The following is a 15,387-nucleotide window of genomic DNA, read 5'->3' as shown; positions in this document are numbered from 1 at the left end:
TGTATTCCTCGACCCCCTCTGATATTCAGGTCCTGCTACAGCAAAACATCCCCAAACCATGACACCTCTGCCTCCATGCTTTATACTTGTTTTGAGGTTGTTGGTATGGAATGCTGTATTTGTTATAAGCCTAACATGTCCTAATTTTTGGTGTGCAAATAATTCAGTATTAAACCCATCTGACCAAAGAACATCATCCCAGAAGTCCTGGTCTTTGTCTACGTTCTCTTTAGTCTGGCCTTCATGTTTTTCTTAGAGAGCCACAATTTCTCCTTGAGCACCTCCCATCAAAGTTACCTTTGCGCAGTCTATCTGTTTTACAGGTATAAACTTTCACATCAACAGTAGCAAGAGCTTGCTGTAGGTCCCAAGATGATATTTTAGAGGTTTTGGAGATTTCTTTTAGGATCTTGCAGTCTCCTTTCAGGGTAAATTTGCATTGGCATGATTAACAGTTGACATTTTCTATACAGTTCGAATAGCAAGTTAAAAAATATTTTGAGACTTCATAAAATCTGTTTTGGGCTCTCCATGGTGTTATTCTCAGTTCAGGTGTGTGAGGAGCACTGTTTGTTGTAAATAAAAGCAGTTAGATCAGATTAAGCATTTGTGTTTTAGTTTTATTCAAATCATGGTAGTTTTACTAAAGGTAATCATACTGGTAGGATCTGATTCCAGCCCTTGGCACACTGAATGGAGGTTCTCTTATCAGCTGGAAACTGAGGTGTGTCAAAAACTGGAACGTAAAACATTTGTTGGTTTTAGTTCTAACAATAAGTGTTGTGTGTAATTTCCCAGACTGTAAAAGGACTATTTAAAACATGAACCTAAACTCAAAGGCACAAGAAATGCATTTTTTTCCTGACCATTTTGCTTTTTATTGCATGCATTTCTTCATCCTTCCCTGGGTTTTGCACATGTTTTTTAAATTAAAATGACAACCTCTCCTCTAAATATGATTTCTTATTTTTATGCTCAACTCCAATACACTTGACATCTGCCGGTCGATGCCCCTTCTTCTCTTATTTGTGATTAACAGACACAAAAGAAGGGCAAAGCAACATTAATTTCTGTGTCAGCATGCAAAAAATATCCACAGACTAATCGAGTTAATCCTTAGGGTGACGGATGATTTCTCTAAATGTGTGACCCCTCCCTGGGATAAGTGGAGTCTCTGGGATCTCTGCTAGCTGACAGTCCTCTCAGTGGGGAAGCCTCAGTAACAGTTCAGATTATCCTCTCAGCCCTCTCTGCTTGCCAGCCACCTCACACTGATTGAGCTCCCGAGCCAGTCTGTTTGTCTACCCCTGCAAAGGTCACTCCTCCAAAGAGCTGGAAGAGCTTGGACATTAGCCAGGAACAGTTGTAGGAGGGGCAGAGAGTGGAAAACTGACAGCTACAAAACAACAGAGACAGCCGGGTGCCCCGAGCGACTCTGACATCAGCTGCCCCTGTGAAAGGGCATGAGTGAAAGTGGGGAGGCAGGGAGGACAACAGCTCCATCCCACAGTAACCTTCTCACCTCTGTTGAGGTAACAGCAAGGCTGTAATCAGGGTTATATGAGGATTTCATTACTCCTGTGCCCCATGACTCTCTATGTCTGGGTGTAATTTTAATCAAAGAGCCATCAAGACAAGACATCAAACCAAAAATGTAGAGTTTATTGGTTTTTTAACACCCTCATCTGCTGGTAAGATGCTTTATAAGCCCCAAAAACTGGAATAAGTAACTGTAGAGGTCTGTTCCTCAAACAGGATGAAACCAGCAGACATGAAGAGGGCCGTAAGATAAAAAAAAGGCAACAATGGTTGAGGTGCAAACACACCCTCCATTTCTGCTACCTGTATGACTCCTCTTTTCCAATGGTTATAATCAGTCTGACAGAGAGAGGTATCCTGATCCTTGTGGTTTTTAGTATAACAATGACCATCAGTGGGACCCTTTGTGGGGTTCCTTGAGACGACATTGTTGTAAATAAGCGCCGTTTAACTAAATAATCTGAACTGAAACTATCTGTGTAGTTATGCTGCTATAGGCTTAGGCTGCTGGAGGACATAATGACCACTTTCACCCTCTTCGCTACATTCTCACACTACTCTCCAATTTTGCATTATTTGCTGTTATTTCAGCTTTTAACTTTGTTCTCTCTATTCTCTTCCTAGAAGCTACACCTGGCCTGACTCTGTGTCTACCTGTGACACCTTTCTGGAGAGAGGAATCGTCCGAGCTTCTGCTGGCAACAACTTAATGCTCACCTTCTACAGATGATCCACATGACCCTGTCTTTCAGTGTTTAACCCTTTCTCTCTCCTAGACATGGCAATTGACTGAGCTTCTACTGTGACTAACTACAGGTCCTTCTCAAAAAATTAGCATATTGTGATAAAGTTAATTATTTTCCATAATGTCATGATGAAAATTTAACATTCATATATTTTACATCTATTGCACACTAACTGAAATATTTCAGGTCTTTTATTGTCTTAATACGGATGATTGTGTCATACAGCTCATGAAAACCCAGTGGTTGCAAGTGAAACACGTTCATGGATCAGTACAACCCAGCATAATCGACCAATTATGATTTGCCGGAGAGGTGACTCCTTAATTCCTATGGCTGCTGCAGTGACATTCAGGCTGGCCTTCCTTTTCCACAGCTGGATGTTTTATTGCTCGCTGACTCAGGGAACGTCGCCTTCTCTGAAGCATTCAGGGTGGGAGAGGCATCAAAGTGTGACATTGAGGTCCTCAGGAAGCAGCTCCCATGAAATAGTTCAGTGCAGGTGTCCAGACATCAACGCTGGTGTATCTGCGTTGATCCTGTGTTTTCCTCCAAACTCCTCCTCCTCCATAAGAACACCATGTGGATGAGCAGCCACCCTGCCTTGCTTCCTAACTGTTTTGGGAAACCTTGGTGCATATTTAATCCTATTTTCCAGCTCACTTCCTGCTGTTCAGCCTCAGTTCTCATTTGCTGCCCAAAGCGTTTGGCTTTTCTGCAGACTTGACCTTCTGCTGTCACTCAAATTGATTCAAGGTTCAAACAATCTATTTCATAACCTGCCAACTTAGGGCTAAGTCAGTTACTGGCTAAAATGAGTCAATATGGTATAAAACAAAAAATATACCCGTTATTGATGTCATGTAGTTATAGCAAGCAATGTTATGTTTTCTAAGAAATAGAACTCAAGATTTCAAAGCTAATTATCTGCATTGTAAGAAGGTTTGGATCTTATGCCTTAAGTGCAAACAAGGTGTTACGTCAAGCAGGGCCTGAAATAGGAGCGATGTAACAAAACCCAGCAACTTTAAACAGCTCAAACAGACAGCACAGTTAAATAACAGGAACACGGCTGAGCAGGAACAGCTTAGGTTACGCTGAGATCACTCAAAGCCAGTTCTTTGGAAAGAAAGAAGACCTTCTAGAAGTATACAAGTTAAAATCCTGCAATCTTCTCATGGCTTTACATCTATTATTTTGGGCCTCAATATTTGTATGTCTTTATGAATTTTGTGCACTTTGGGAAAGCCCAAACATCTGGTTTTTAGCCAAGTTTGAGACCAAAAATCCCTTGGTTAGTGGTTTGTTGATTAAAAAGGGATCTGGTACACAAAGATTGTGAAAAGATAAATTGTCACTGTTTAAGATTGGCAGTTCATTTTGTTAATTTTTTCTTCGCATGGAGCTATCAGCTAAAACATAATTTACATTTTCACACCAAATGCATTAACTTTGGTCCTAATTGTCTCTTTTCTTGATTACTTTTAAGGCTTGTATGAAAATCTTTTTCTAGGGATCATTGTGCACAGGTCTAATACTTAAGTGGGTGAAAAGACTTTGAAAAGGCTCTTGAATGGATGTTTTATTTATATTAAATCAACATTTGGATGCTAATGCTTATTGCTTTGCTAGCTATCTTTTGTGACAATTTTACATATGTACATATATTTGCTACATATAACACATAAATAAAATGACAAAAAAACTAAATAAATGTAATTCAGGCAATAAATTGTTGTATCAGCAGATAGTTACATTAGAACACCATTGTTTTACTCTTTTACTACTTTTGATCACATTTGCATGCTAATGTTAGCTTTAGCATGCGCCTTGAGTGCCTTGTTGCTGAAAAGCGCTATATAAATAAACTTGACTTCACTTTAGCAGCTAGCATGTGAAGTACTATACAGATTAATTTACTTGGTTGCTTATAGCAAAACATTTAAATATAAAAGCCTCTGTCTAAGCAGACTAACTTTCATCAGAACATGTTATACTCTTCAGACAGACTATTTGATGCCAATACTGTTAGCCCATTCGCATTGGAGGCTAGTATTCATGGTAGCCTCCATTCTTACTGGGTTGCTGCCTATAAATGGTAAACTGACTGAATTTATACAGCACACACTCAAAGCGCTTAATAAGTAGGTAACTACCATCAACATGTGGCAGAAGGAAGCTGGAATCGAGCCCACAACTTTTGGATTGCAAGACTTTGCACTGATCCACAACCCACAAAATCTTAATTACAAAAACCTGAACCTAAACTTTCAATAGAACTTTATGCCCTAAACAGAGATTTTTGTGATCCTAATTTATTTACCTTCAACAGCAACCTTATGTACATTTATTAGATGTAATTTAACCAATTTATTAACCAATTTATCATTAAATTAAAAACAACTTAGAAAAGGAAAGTTAAAAGCCCAAAACAAACTGAATACCATTAATAACTAAATAGAACAACCTGTTAGTGTTTACATATTTCTGGAAGAAACTGGTTTGGTTTAATGGGAGTTTCTTAGATATACTGAAAACACATAAGTACATAGATAAAAATTGTGCAAATCATACACTTAAAAATTGCTGCTTGTGGTATAAAAGGCCTTAAATTAAAGGAAAAAGCTTCTGGCATTTATCAGAGTTTTATGCACAGAATAGATAAAGAATATTATAGAATAATAAAGCAGATGCACACTGTTAGGATCTTTATGATGTTTTATTCCAGCACAAGTTGCTTGTGTTGTAAAATGGCTGTGTAGCTAGGAATTAAAAGGAGAAGTACAAAATGGAAAATCAGAGACAACTGTAGCATAATGTTTTAATTTCTAATGTGTTCATTTCCTAAAACCACATCTTGAAAACATTTCCCTGCCTTCTTTGGAAACATGGTGAAAACATAAAAATTAAAAAAATAAAAGCAGAAAGATAATGCTTTATTTCAAGTCACTCTCACAATGAAGGGGAGTCTGAAAGGGACAGTGGATGAAACGCATTTACAGTCTGATTCAAAATGTTTTCACCTACCTAATCAGGTAGCCCTTTTTTTGTTTTTCACACAGTTTTTACCAACAGTGGCACAGCAGGAGGGCAGCAACTAAAATGCACCTTTTTTTTTTTTTTTTTTGCATTAGCTTGACAACGATAACCACTGCTCCTCGATGAAAGTTACAAATACCCAACCTTAAAACCACAACACGGGTACATTCGAAAGAGCTTCCCTCATTTGTGACGGTTGCTCCTTCCGCACTCCACCAGTTTCATTTCAACACCTCAGAACCATTTTCAGAAAAAAATATATCAAACCTAAAGGTGTCAAGAGGGAACGCGAGGAAACAGCATTGTTTGAGATTGTATTCAACCGGCACATCCGGTAAGGCTTGAGATCTCTTCTTCTAAATAATTATTTAAACAGTTTGCAACTGAGGCTCCTGTGTGTCAATACAAACATGGAGCTACAGCATCTATAACCTTATAAGCACATTTCCAAAAAAATACAAAAAAAAAAAAAAATAAAAAATACAGGGTAATACTGTAAAGTTAAAGGTAAAATCCTTTCTTCTTTTTTTTTCTTAAACATTCATATTTCAAAGTAAGATTTTTTTGAAATGATCAAAGATCAACAATGAGACACTGCAGTCAGTTCTAACATTTTCTCAACTTTGTTATGTACAAGATTGAAACATACTATGACATGGAGAAAGAACAGTTTACGTAATCTAAAAAAAAAATAAAAATAAAAAATTTGAAATAAAAATTTGACCACTGGAGGTGAAACAGTTTCCGAACTGTGACGTCACAGAGCAACACGACATGAGTTTTATATATAAAAATGAGGGGTAAAGACGACCACACATACTCATTTAGGCAGGTTATGCTGTAAATTTACAGTTATGACACCTATAACTCTGAATGCCAAAATCTCTATTGTAGAATGATAAACATTAGGGTAGCTTTCTATAAAATCAAGGAACAAAATGTACTTTCTCACCGCCAACAATAAGTAGTATATGGCTTAAATATCTGTTTTCTCAATTCAGCTTTGCTGAAATTACTGTCAGAACAGAAGTTTTGCATTGACACATGAATGTGTTTGTGTGGGAGTTGCAGCGTAGCGGGGTAAACCGAAGAGTCCACAAGGTGCAGTGCTGTCAAAAAAATTACACAGCTTTCAGATTTATTCTGTTTTTTTTTAAAAAATCACAATTAAATGATTCAGCCCATCAAACAAATACTAATAATACTAATACTAATACTAATAATATCAGGCAGACAACCCGAGTAATTAGAAAATGCAGTTTTCAAATAATGATTTTATTTAATAAGACAAAATAAGCCATCCAGACAAACCTGTCCCAGTGTGAAAAAATAATTGGTCCCCTTTTATCAATAAAAGTGATTAAAAATGTGGTCAAAAGTGATTGGCCACATTTTTTTGGTTCAATGCCTTTAACGACACCAAAACCATGAAATGATTTAAATAGAACCCGATTGACAACACGAAGTACGCTGAATAATCTCAAAACAGGTTAGAAGCAAAGTCACTGACATCTATGAATCTGAAAACGCTTACAAAGTTTTTCCTAAGGCTCTGGGCCTCTGAACTACAGTGATAGCTGTTATTCACAAATGAAAAAAACGACAAGGAATAGTGGTGAACTTTCCCAGGAGTAGCCAGTCTATCAAAATTATTCCAGGTGTGCATCAATGACTCATCCAGGAGGTCACAAAACAACCCAGAACAACAACACTTGCCTCAGACAAGGCTAACCAAAAAGAACGAAAAGGTCCGTCTCACTCAATAACAATTTGGAAGGTGTGTGTCTTGTTAAATGTGGTTTAGAAATGATTTTCAGATAACAAGCTGTCATTTACGACTTGCCGTAATTGACAGAACCACAAATTTTGTACGCCCAGCCATCAGTTCATCACTTTAAGCGTAAGCATAGTTGAGTTATGCAGAGGATCCAAAGCACACCAACAAGTCCACCTCTAAAAAGGCTCAAAAAAAGGAAAGCAAATTATTCTGCAAATGAAAGTGGGCCAAAATTCCTCCATAGTGATGTAAAATACTCCCGTTTGGCTAATACGTGGAGGCTGTTGCTGCAGCCAGTGATTAAACACCCAGTTGTCAGCTTCAGGGGACAAATACTTTTTCACATGGGTCCAGGTTGGTTTTTCAGATAAACTGAATTTTCATCTGAAAATTGTTTTTTGTTTGAGGTTTTCTTTGTTTGATATTAAAATTTGTGTGATGATCTGAAACATTTAAGTGTGACAAAAAAAAGCAAAAATCAAAAAAAAAGTCTAAACGAGTGAAATATTTTCACAGCACTGTAAGTTGTAGGTGAGCAGTCGGCCCATCTTTTCCCTTCGGACTTTCAGCAGAAGTAGAAGCATTATCCCACTTTTTCAGCAAGGTCTGCCACAACATACACATGGACAGAAACAGTCCTGACGATTAAAAACAATCCCCCTTTCCCAAAAAAAAAACAGACAACAAATACAATGGGGGTTGTTGTGAAGATATGCGGGTTAAAGGAATATAATAAAATAAACTAAAAGATTGACAGCTACCATTCTGAAGTCTTTCCTGGGGCAGGGAGCAGTAGGGCAGTATGGATCCTTAGTGCAATGAAGGCCGGAGGAGTGGCCGGCTGCGTCGCCTCAACATTTAAAGAGCCACTCGCCCTGCAGCGTGTAGCCAGCTGAATCATTGGCAGGCTCAACAAGAGGTCCAGGGGGGCTTCGGCGACTCTCGCAGGGAGGAAGAGTGACGGCGTTTAGCTTCTAGTTGAACGAATTTATGTTCACAAACATGTCCAGACGTACAGCATACTCTGTAAAACTACTACGGCTGAAGCCTCGGAGAGCGGGAGAGAGTCCGGTCCAGAGCATCTTCTAGAGGAGTCCTGAGCCTCCTTTCATCACCGTCCAATAAAAGTCATGTAAGTGTCTACATGTATGAGAACGTGTAAACATTAAAATGTGAATAGTGAAGGGTGGGAGATTATTCCGCTGGAGCAAATATGTGGCGTTGGGCCTGGGTGCGAGTTACCTATCTGTGTTTATTATTTAGTTATTCCTGGTTTCCTGTGAGGTCTCTCCAATGCTGCAGATGTACATTCATCCATCGTAAGGAGGGGGAGGGGTCAAGTGTGACGTTGGGTCACACCCACACACACGCTGACACACACACACACACATACATACACACACACACACACACGCACACACACGGCGACTGATCCTGAGGCTTTTCCAGTGGTCCGATAAAGACTCCCAGCTCGTCCGCGCGCGCGCTCAAAATAAACAGCAGTAGAGGTACTGGAGGACATTGTACCACATGTAGCCAGAGGCAAACGCAAAAGACTGGACCATGCACAGCCACACTGGGTCGAGGGTCATCTGCCGGGAAGCTGCCTCCTTCTGGCCTTCTGGAGGAGGGAATGAACCTGTCAGGAAAAGGGAGAAACAAAGACATATCATAATTTTGCTCTGATTAATTATGCTTTGAAATTAAAAGTGTATTCTCTGGATTAGTCTCATGGAAGAAACTAAACTCCAACAGGTAGTAGTTTTTGGTAAAGAAACGCAGACATGTTCCGGTGGGTGGAATGGGGCTGAGTTTGAGCTTGACCATTAAACTAACTTTCCCGCAGAATAATGATCAGTTTTAGCTGAACAAACAGACATACCTGTGTCGTAGAAGTGGGCCAACAACTCCTCTTTCTCCACGAACCTCTGATATAGCCAGTCAGTCAGGGCCCCTGCCTCCATAGGAACCTCTTTTATTGGGTACATCCTGAAGCAGAACAGAGATAGGAACACAAGGGAAGCCCATGAATTAAAATAATGTTGAAGTCCCAGAGCTGCAGAAGAAAGTCTGCAGGTATCATAAAACTTCCTGTTCTTACCTGAAAACAACTAAGCAGAGAGATGTAAGCATATTTCACACGGCAGCAGGTTCCTTTATTTTAGTCAGTAATCTGAATTAGAACAATGTAGCTAAAACACAAAACTGAGCCATTTCCAGCAACTCAAGTTTGGAGGACAAAATGTATAAATTTGATTCTGACTCAGAGTGATTTTAGGAAGGGGTCCAGGAGAGTCGGCCTGATTTTAAAAGTCAATTATTTATGGTTTTCTCATATCTGGGAAATGTTAAACTGGAAAACATCACTTAGTTATAGAAAAAGAACCCTTAATTAATTAAAACTTTTCAGCTTAATTCATTTTACACCATTAAAAACAGATTTTAATAGATTGCCCTTAATGTTACCCAGACAAAATCTGGTGCTTTTAACCCCAACTAACCAGCAGTCATTCGGCACTGATGGTCATAAAACAACCAGGCAAATAAACTCTATTGCAGAGCTGATCAGCATTTTCCAGGAAAGGACTCATCAGTTCTGTACAAATGGAAACTCAAAACCTGACTTTTACATAAGAGTGCTACTCACACTTTATTAAAGCCTCAAACCCAAACATGCCTGCTGAAACTTCCAGGAAGTTTGCGTTTCAAGTGTCGAAACTGTGGTCCCTAACGGAGCATTTGACCTCACACTCGTGTCAGTTACAGCTGTCTGTGTTTGCTGATTTTCTTTTCTCCTTTCTGTGGATTCATTAGCTGGCAGCCTCAGTGGAGTACCACGGAGAGACAGAAGTGCTGAGGGGTGTCCCCGGCAGCAGACAGACTCATGGAGCTCCACTAAATGACTCACAAGGGAGTGGGAGGGCCGAGTCAGAAACAAAAAACCCAACAACATCTAACCGCCGAAGTTCAATCAGTTCAGCAATCAAGAAAGTGAGAAGTCAGTCGCAATTCAGCAAGAAGCAGCACTTTAAAAGCCTCAGCGATTCAGCTTCATATGTGCATTTCCTAAATGCAAACAGAGCAGGGACAAGCAGAGGTACAAATACAGGTTTATCAGTGCTTACAGTCATGGTTAAACTTTTAAACCAATTAATGGAGGCACATTTTAAACAGCTCATAATTAAAATGTTGGTATTTTTGTGATTAACAGAAAAGATTTATTAAAAACTGTTGAAGATTGAGCCTTTTTACTGGTGGGAAAGTGTCTTTCATCTAAACTTAAGGAGTCCAAAATAAAAATGTAACTCATGTCATTGGCGTATAGTTCAGCTCCTTCATGTGACTTTCTTTACTCGTGTATGGTACAATCAGCGTTAGTAAAATCTATTAAAACCACAATAATAAATTGTAAATAACACTCCTTTCCTCTAATGATCTTTCAGTTTGATAACTGATAAAAGGAGAGTAAATTTAGATTACAAAAAAAAAATTAAATAATCACTGTAACCTCAATATATTTGTACTAAAAATTTAACATATTGTTTTGAACGGCCAATACAAAAAATGCTACAGTATATAACTGCAGCCCTTGTATTTCATTCATTTGGTAAAACATACACTTAATTTAAAGAAAAAAAAGTAGTTTTCCTTCCACCAAGCGTTTCCCTAAAAACTACATCTCCGCAATTACTTCTGTGAAATAGCATTAGGACTGATCATGTGGATGACCGTAGAAAAACAGGAGATGCTAAATGAGAAGGTCACTTTCACATGCCATGATGAGATCTCGTCTGTAGCCAGAAGGGGTCTCTAGCAGGCTGCGATCGCACACCAGGCAGCTCCTGGTCACCTTCAAACAGAGGTTACAATCTCCTCCCTCCGATGAGTACTTCCTCCACACTCAACATTTCCTCTATATTCCTGTCCATATAGTATTCACCGTGAAGATGCATCTGTGTCCAAAAAGCAAAGGGGAGCGGAGAGCGCCACAGTTTGGACTGTTTCAATAATTAATGCATGTATGATTATGAGATTTGGAGCACCTCGTATATCCGAATGAGATTTGTTTTAAACATGATAGATATGAGTTTCACGGTCTGAAGCAGCAACAAATCCCATGAAGATAATCTGTCATAAACAGTGTCTAAATCCTTTGTTGTATTAAATCCTGAATCTCCACTAATGTCCAGTAATGAAGTTTGTTGTTCATTTACTGACAGAGCTAGAAAAGCAAACACAACACATTTTCTACAAAAACCTAAATTCTGCCAAACAAAATAAAAAGGATATATATCTGCAAAAAATGTAAAGTGTTCTTCCTTTGCTCATAATCCACCTCTGCATATCGGGAGGCTTTCACAAAGCCGTGCAATTTTCTCCGTTTTCTGCACACGTTTTGCACAGAATACGAGCGGATGCAAACAGGCCCATTCAGTCCAGCTGCTCAAGCAGTTTGTATCTACTCTTGCATCAATATGCAGAGAAAGATCATTTCAAAAATAATGGTAGGGGAACGCTGCATGGCATAGAGACAATACTTCTGCAGTAGCAGCACTTTGGAAGTAGATCTTCCTTCACATACAGTTTAAAAACTGGATGGACATCAGATGTGCAAACTCCTTTTTGCACATATTTGGTACATGCAAATATCTTTGTGAATTTGCCCCAGAGTTTCTTAAAATTCAGTCAAACCCAGCCTTTGTGCAGTCCTCCTTAGAAAGTAAAAGAACATTAGGTAAATAAGTTCTCCAACCAGTGGGGAACTGATTAGTTAATAAAATACAAAATAAATTAGACTCATAAAAATCTGTCTTTACTAAATATTAAGAGGACTATGAAAATTAGAAATAGACATTTTTACGAGCAGAGATTTGATTTTGTTTTTAATAAGCAGGCGTAATCTGAGGGATTTCTACACATCCCAATTCATGTAAGAATGATCTAAAGAATGAAACAAATAATTCGTTTTTTAATAAACAACAGGTTTGAACAAGATCCAAGCAATGTAAAGCAAATTCCCTGCAAGTGTGAAATGTCTGTGAACAGTTCAGAAGAACTACTTGTTGTGGTCAAACCTGACAGTGTGATTAGAGGCAAATAAAGCTGTTTCTCAGAGCTTCTCTCCTGTTTCTCCAGATATCGGGTGTCTTTCAGGTCAATGATGTTCCAGAGGAACCACTCACAGTTTGCTTGTCAAAATCCTTAGAAAAGAGAATAAATTGTGTACACTTTGATGCACAAAGAGCAAACACTATCTACTTTCTTCATAATAAATTACATAGTCATAAATCCATATTACCTCTTGTAAAGAGCCACCTCCAAGGGGTTAACAGCTCCTTGATTACATCCATGTTGTAAATGAATGAGTGAATATGATTCTCTAATGCAAAAGCGTAAACCTAGAAATAGGCTCACGCCTTCCAAGAGGCCTCCAAGCTCAGAAATGTAAGCCGATATCACGGGGAGAAACAAAAGCTGGCCCTGGCCACTTATCGATGGTGTTGGAGCATTTTTGGGCATGGATGGCAGGTGGCTGCCGCGGTGCTTTCCTGCAACTGAAATATTCATGCAGAAATTAGATTCGTCTGGTTCTCGGAGCAGCTGCACAAGCAGCTGAGGTTTGAAGGGGGCCCCCCACTGATTTGGGTCCAAAAAAACAGAAACGCAGGCTGATAGAGAGGGCAGTAATCTGCCACCTTCCCTGGTTTTCTCAGCTGGCTGTGTTTGGAGAAGAGCGGTTGTGGCTACATCTGCAAACATGGCAACAGGTGACCACTTGTGACGAAAATTAGTCGGCACAGGCAAGTTAAAAGGCATCTGATTTCTGTATATATCCCCTACTAGTTACTCATTTAGTTAGGTCTTTATTTTCTAAGTTGAGTTTTCTAAATAGAGTTAACCCAAGGTGACCCAACACCTTTTAATGCAATTTATTGGGATTTTAAGTAGATCAACACAAAGTAGTGCAAACCATAAAGAAGTGGAAGGAAAATTAGGTATGGGTTTCAAAAGATTTACAATGATCTGAAAAGCGTGGCATGCATTTGTATTTAGCCCTGTTGAATCTGATCCCCTGAAATTAAACCCAGTGAAGCTAACTGCTGTCAGGAGTAGTTTTTTTTTCTTTCATTTCTTGTATAAATATGGATGATGAATTTGAGTGTGATATTGATTATATTCAGAAAATGCAAAATGCCAAGAACATATGGGAGGACTCTAAGTTCTTGTTCAACAAGTTGCAGAAAAAGCTGGATTTGTAATCATCTGGGATAAAAAAAACAAACACTGATTAATACGGAGTATCAAGATTATTGCAGGATGCAATAATCCTGTAATAATATAATAAAAGTTAAATTGACTGTGAGGTCACGCCAGCCAGTCCCAAACAATGATCCCCCTCCTGTTTTGTTTCCAACAGACAGCGCTGTAAGGTGTCCACGTCGTGCTGACTTCGAAGATGCTGGCGTTTGTATTTGCAGGGTACAGTAGTGATGAGGGCGGTGGTGGAGGTGTGCTGGTGTTTGGCCACGGCTGCGCGCTCAGCTCTACTCTAACCCACTTGGCACTTGGCCTGCTGGTTAACCTGACGCCCTGGCCAACAGACAGCCAGCTGAGGAGACCTGGAGTTTCTGCTGTCAGGAAACTTCTGCGTCTGGATTTTACCACGTGATGACCTGCGCTACATGCGGGAGATTAATTACATCCTTAAATGTGATGCGTCAGCCTCATATATAATTATTGCAGGAGTTGCTGAAGAGTTAACACATTAATAGAAAAGCTTAACATATGCATAATAGGAAAACATATTAAAATAAAAAGGTACTGGTTCCGTATTTAGCAGACTATGTTTTCAGCGTTCCAGTTGGAAAGTCGACCTTACCAACAGAGCTTTGCACGGACCATTTAGCTTCTGTGCAGCTCTCGAGATTTTGTTTCCACTTTAAACTTGCCAAGGAAGTGAATTAAACTGGACTTTGGTTGTAAAAGTCTGCTCACTACACAAGCCTATTTGGAGCGATGCCAGTCATTGTTTTGGTGACTCTATTAGGGCCCAAATCTCTGGTGGGAGGACCTGCTTTCAAACAGTGAAGGCTGAGCCTTTATGCATCATTCCAGGTCAACAAAACACAGCTATGCTTCAAAAACACTCATGCAATTTCCTTAATAGAGATCCCAACAAACTTGATTTGGACTCCCAAGGGCCCTTGCTCCACCAAGAACCCTTATAAGCAATCAGACAGAGGCTGAGGAATGGATGATGTTCCCTCAGTAATTGCTCCATTTGGTCTTTTACGGCATTTCCTGCATGTCAAGACCTTCTTTGCTCCAGGAAATGGCGCAGAGTGACAGGACTGACACAAACGTAAAGAGATGAAAACTCTTTAACTAGAGGGAGGAAATGTACAAAACAAAAAACCCACACTGACTGATTAATGTGCTGGTCAAACAGAGCATCAGGTTGTTGACTGATTGATTGATTTAATTAATATAGTTATTAGTTATTCTTGTTTTCTATTATTTTTTTCACTCGTTCTTTTGCTGTTTTATAATATTTATTCAGTTTTATTTCTATTTGCTTTTTCCATTTGCTTTTTAATTATACAACAGCAAGTTGTATTTTTATTTGTTTTATTTTCTATTCCATGTTGATGATAAGTATAATAATAGTAGTAGTGGTAGTTTTTATCGTCTGCTTATTTTTAAATCCAAATACAATAATAAGAATTTGAATTATCTGTCATTACTTGTATTACGTGTTGTATAACTCAAGTATGGATTATACTTTAATAATCTGTTTTCCTGTCTCATATTTTTGAAGTCTGGTCATTCTGTCCTCATCAATTTGTCTGATAATAAAAACAATTCAAATGAAAGTGAATTCTTGAGTTTTGTTTAGGCTGTTACCCTCCACCCTAACAAACATGGTGCCCACCTCTCATTAGGTCCAAGTTTTAAAGCAGCGTCAGTACGGACATAACGACAGCGACCAGAGTTTCATTTCCTTTCCCGGTTCTACGATGAGTCAGCATGATGCTACAAAATCTCTCACTCTTACACCTCTTGGTTATGCTGTAAAAAATAAACAGAAGATGAGGGAAATTTTACGGTGAGGCCGAATTATCTTTTCTGTAGTCTGCATAAAATTAACCTACGTGAAACATGACATGGGGCAGCAAACGCATTTTGTCCCCACTTCTATCTTTGTGTCTACGTGGCTTGAGGCAACTTTGACCTGTCATGGTGACCATATACCTCTGTTATCAGAGCAGGAGTCAGGTTGAAGGGGGC

General features: G+C 39.0%; 1 protein-coding gene across 1 annotated transcript in view; it reads right to left on the bottom strand.

Annotated features, from left to right (window-relative positions):
- Positions 1-4,982: 4,982 nt before the first annotated feature.
- lpgat1 (lysophosphatidylglycerol acyltransferase 1) overlaps positions 4,983-15,387 on the bottom strand; it is a 50,953-nt gene continuing 40,548 nt past the window's right edge. Inside the window, exons 7-8 of the mRNA XM_047388472.1 lie at positions 8,981-9,087; positions 4,983-8,737 (exon numbers count right to left, since the gene is read on the bottom strand). Coding sequence (XP_047244428.1) covers positions 8,586-8,737; positions 8,981-9,087 — 259 coding nt within the window. The 3' untranslated portion in view covers positions 4,983-8,585. The remainder of the gene's footprint in view (positions 8,738-8,980; positions 9,088-15,387) is intronic.

Source organism: Girardinichthys multiradiatus, chromosome 15 (assembly GCF_021462225.1).
Source record: "Girardinichthys multiradiatus isolate DD_20200921_A chromosome 15, DD_fGirMul_XY1, whole genome shotgun sequence".
NCBI classification, from domain to species: domain Eukaryota; kingdom Metazoa; phylum Chordata; class Actinopteri; order Cyprinodontiformes; family Goodeidae; genus Girardinichthys; species Girardinichthys multiradiatus.
Note: the sequence above shows the minus strand (reverse complement) of the source record. Positions and strands in the feature narration are given on the sequence as shown.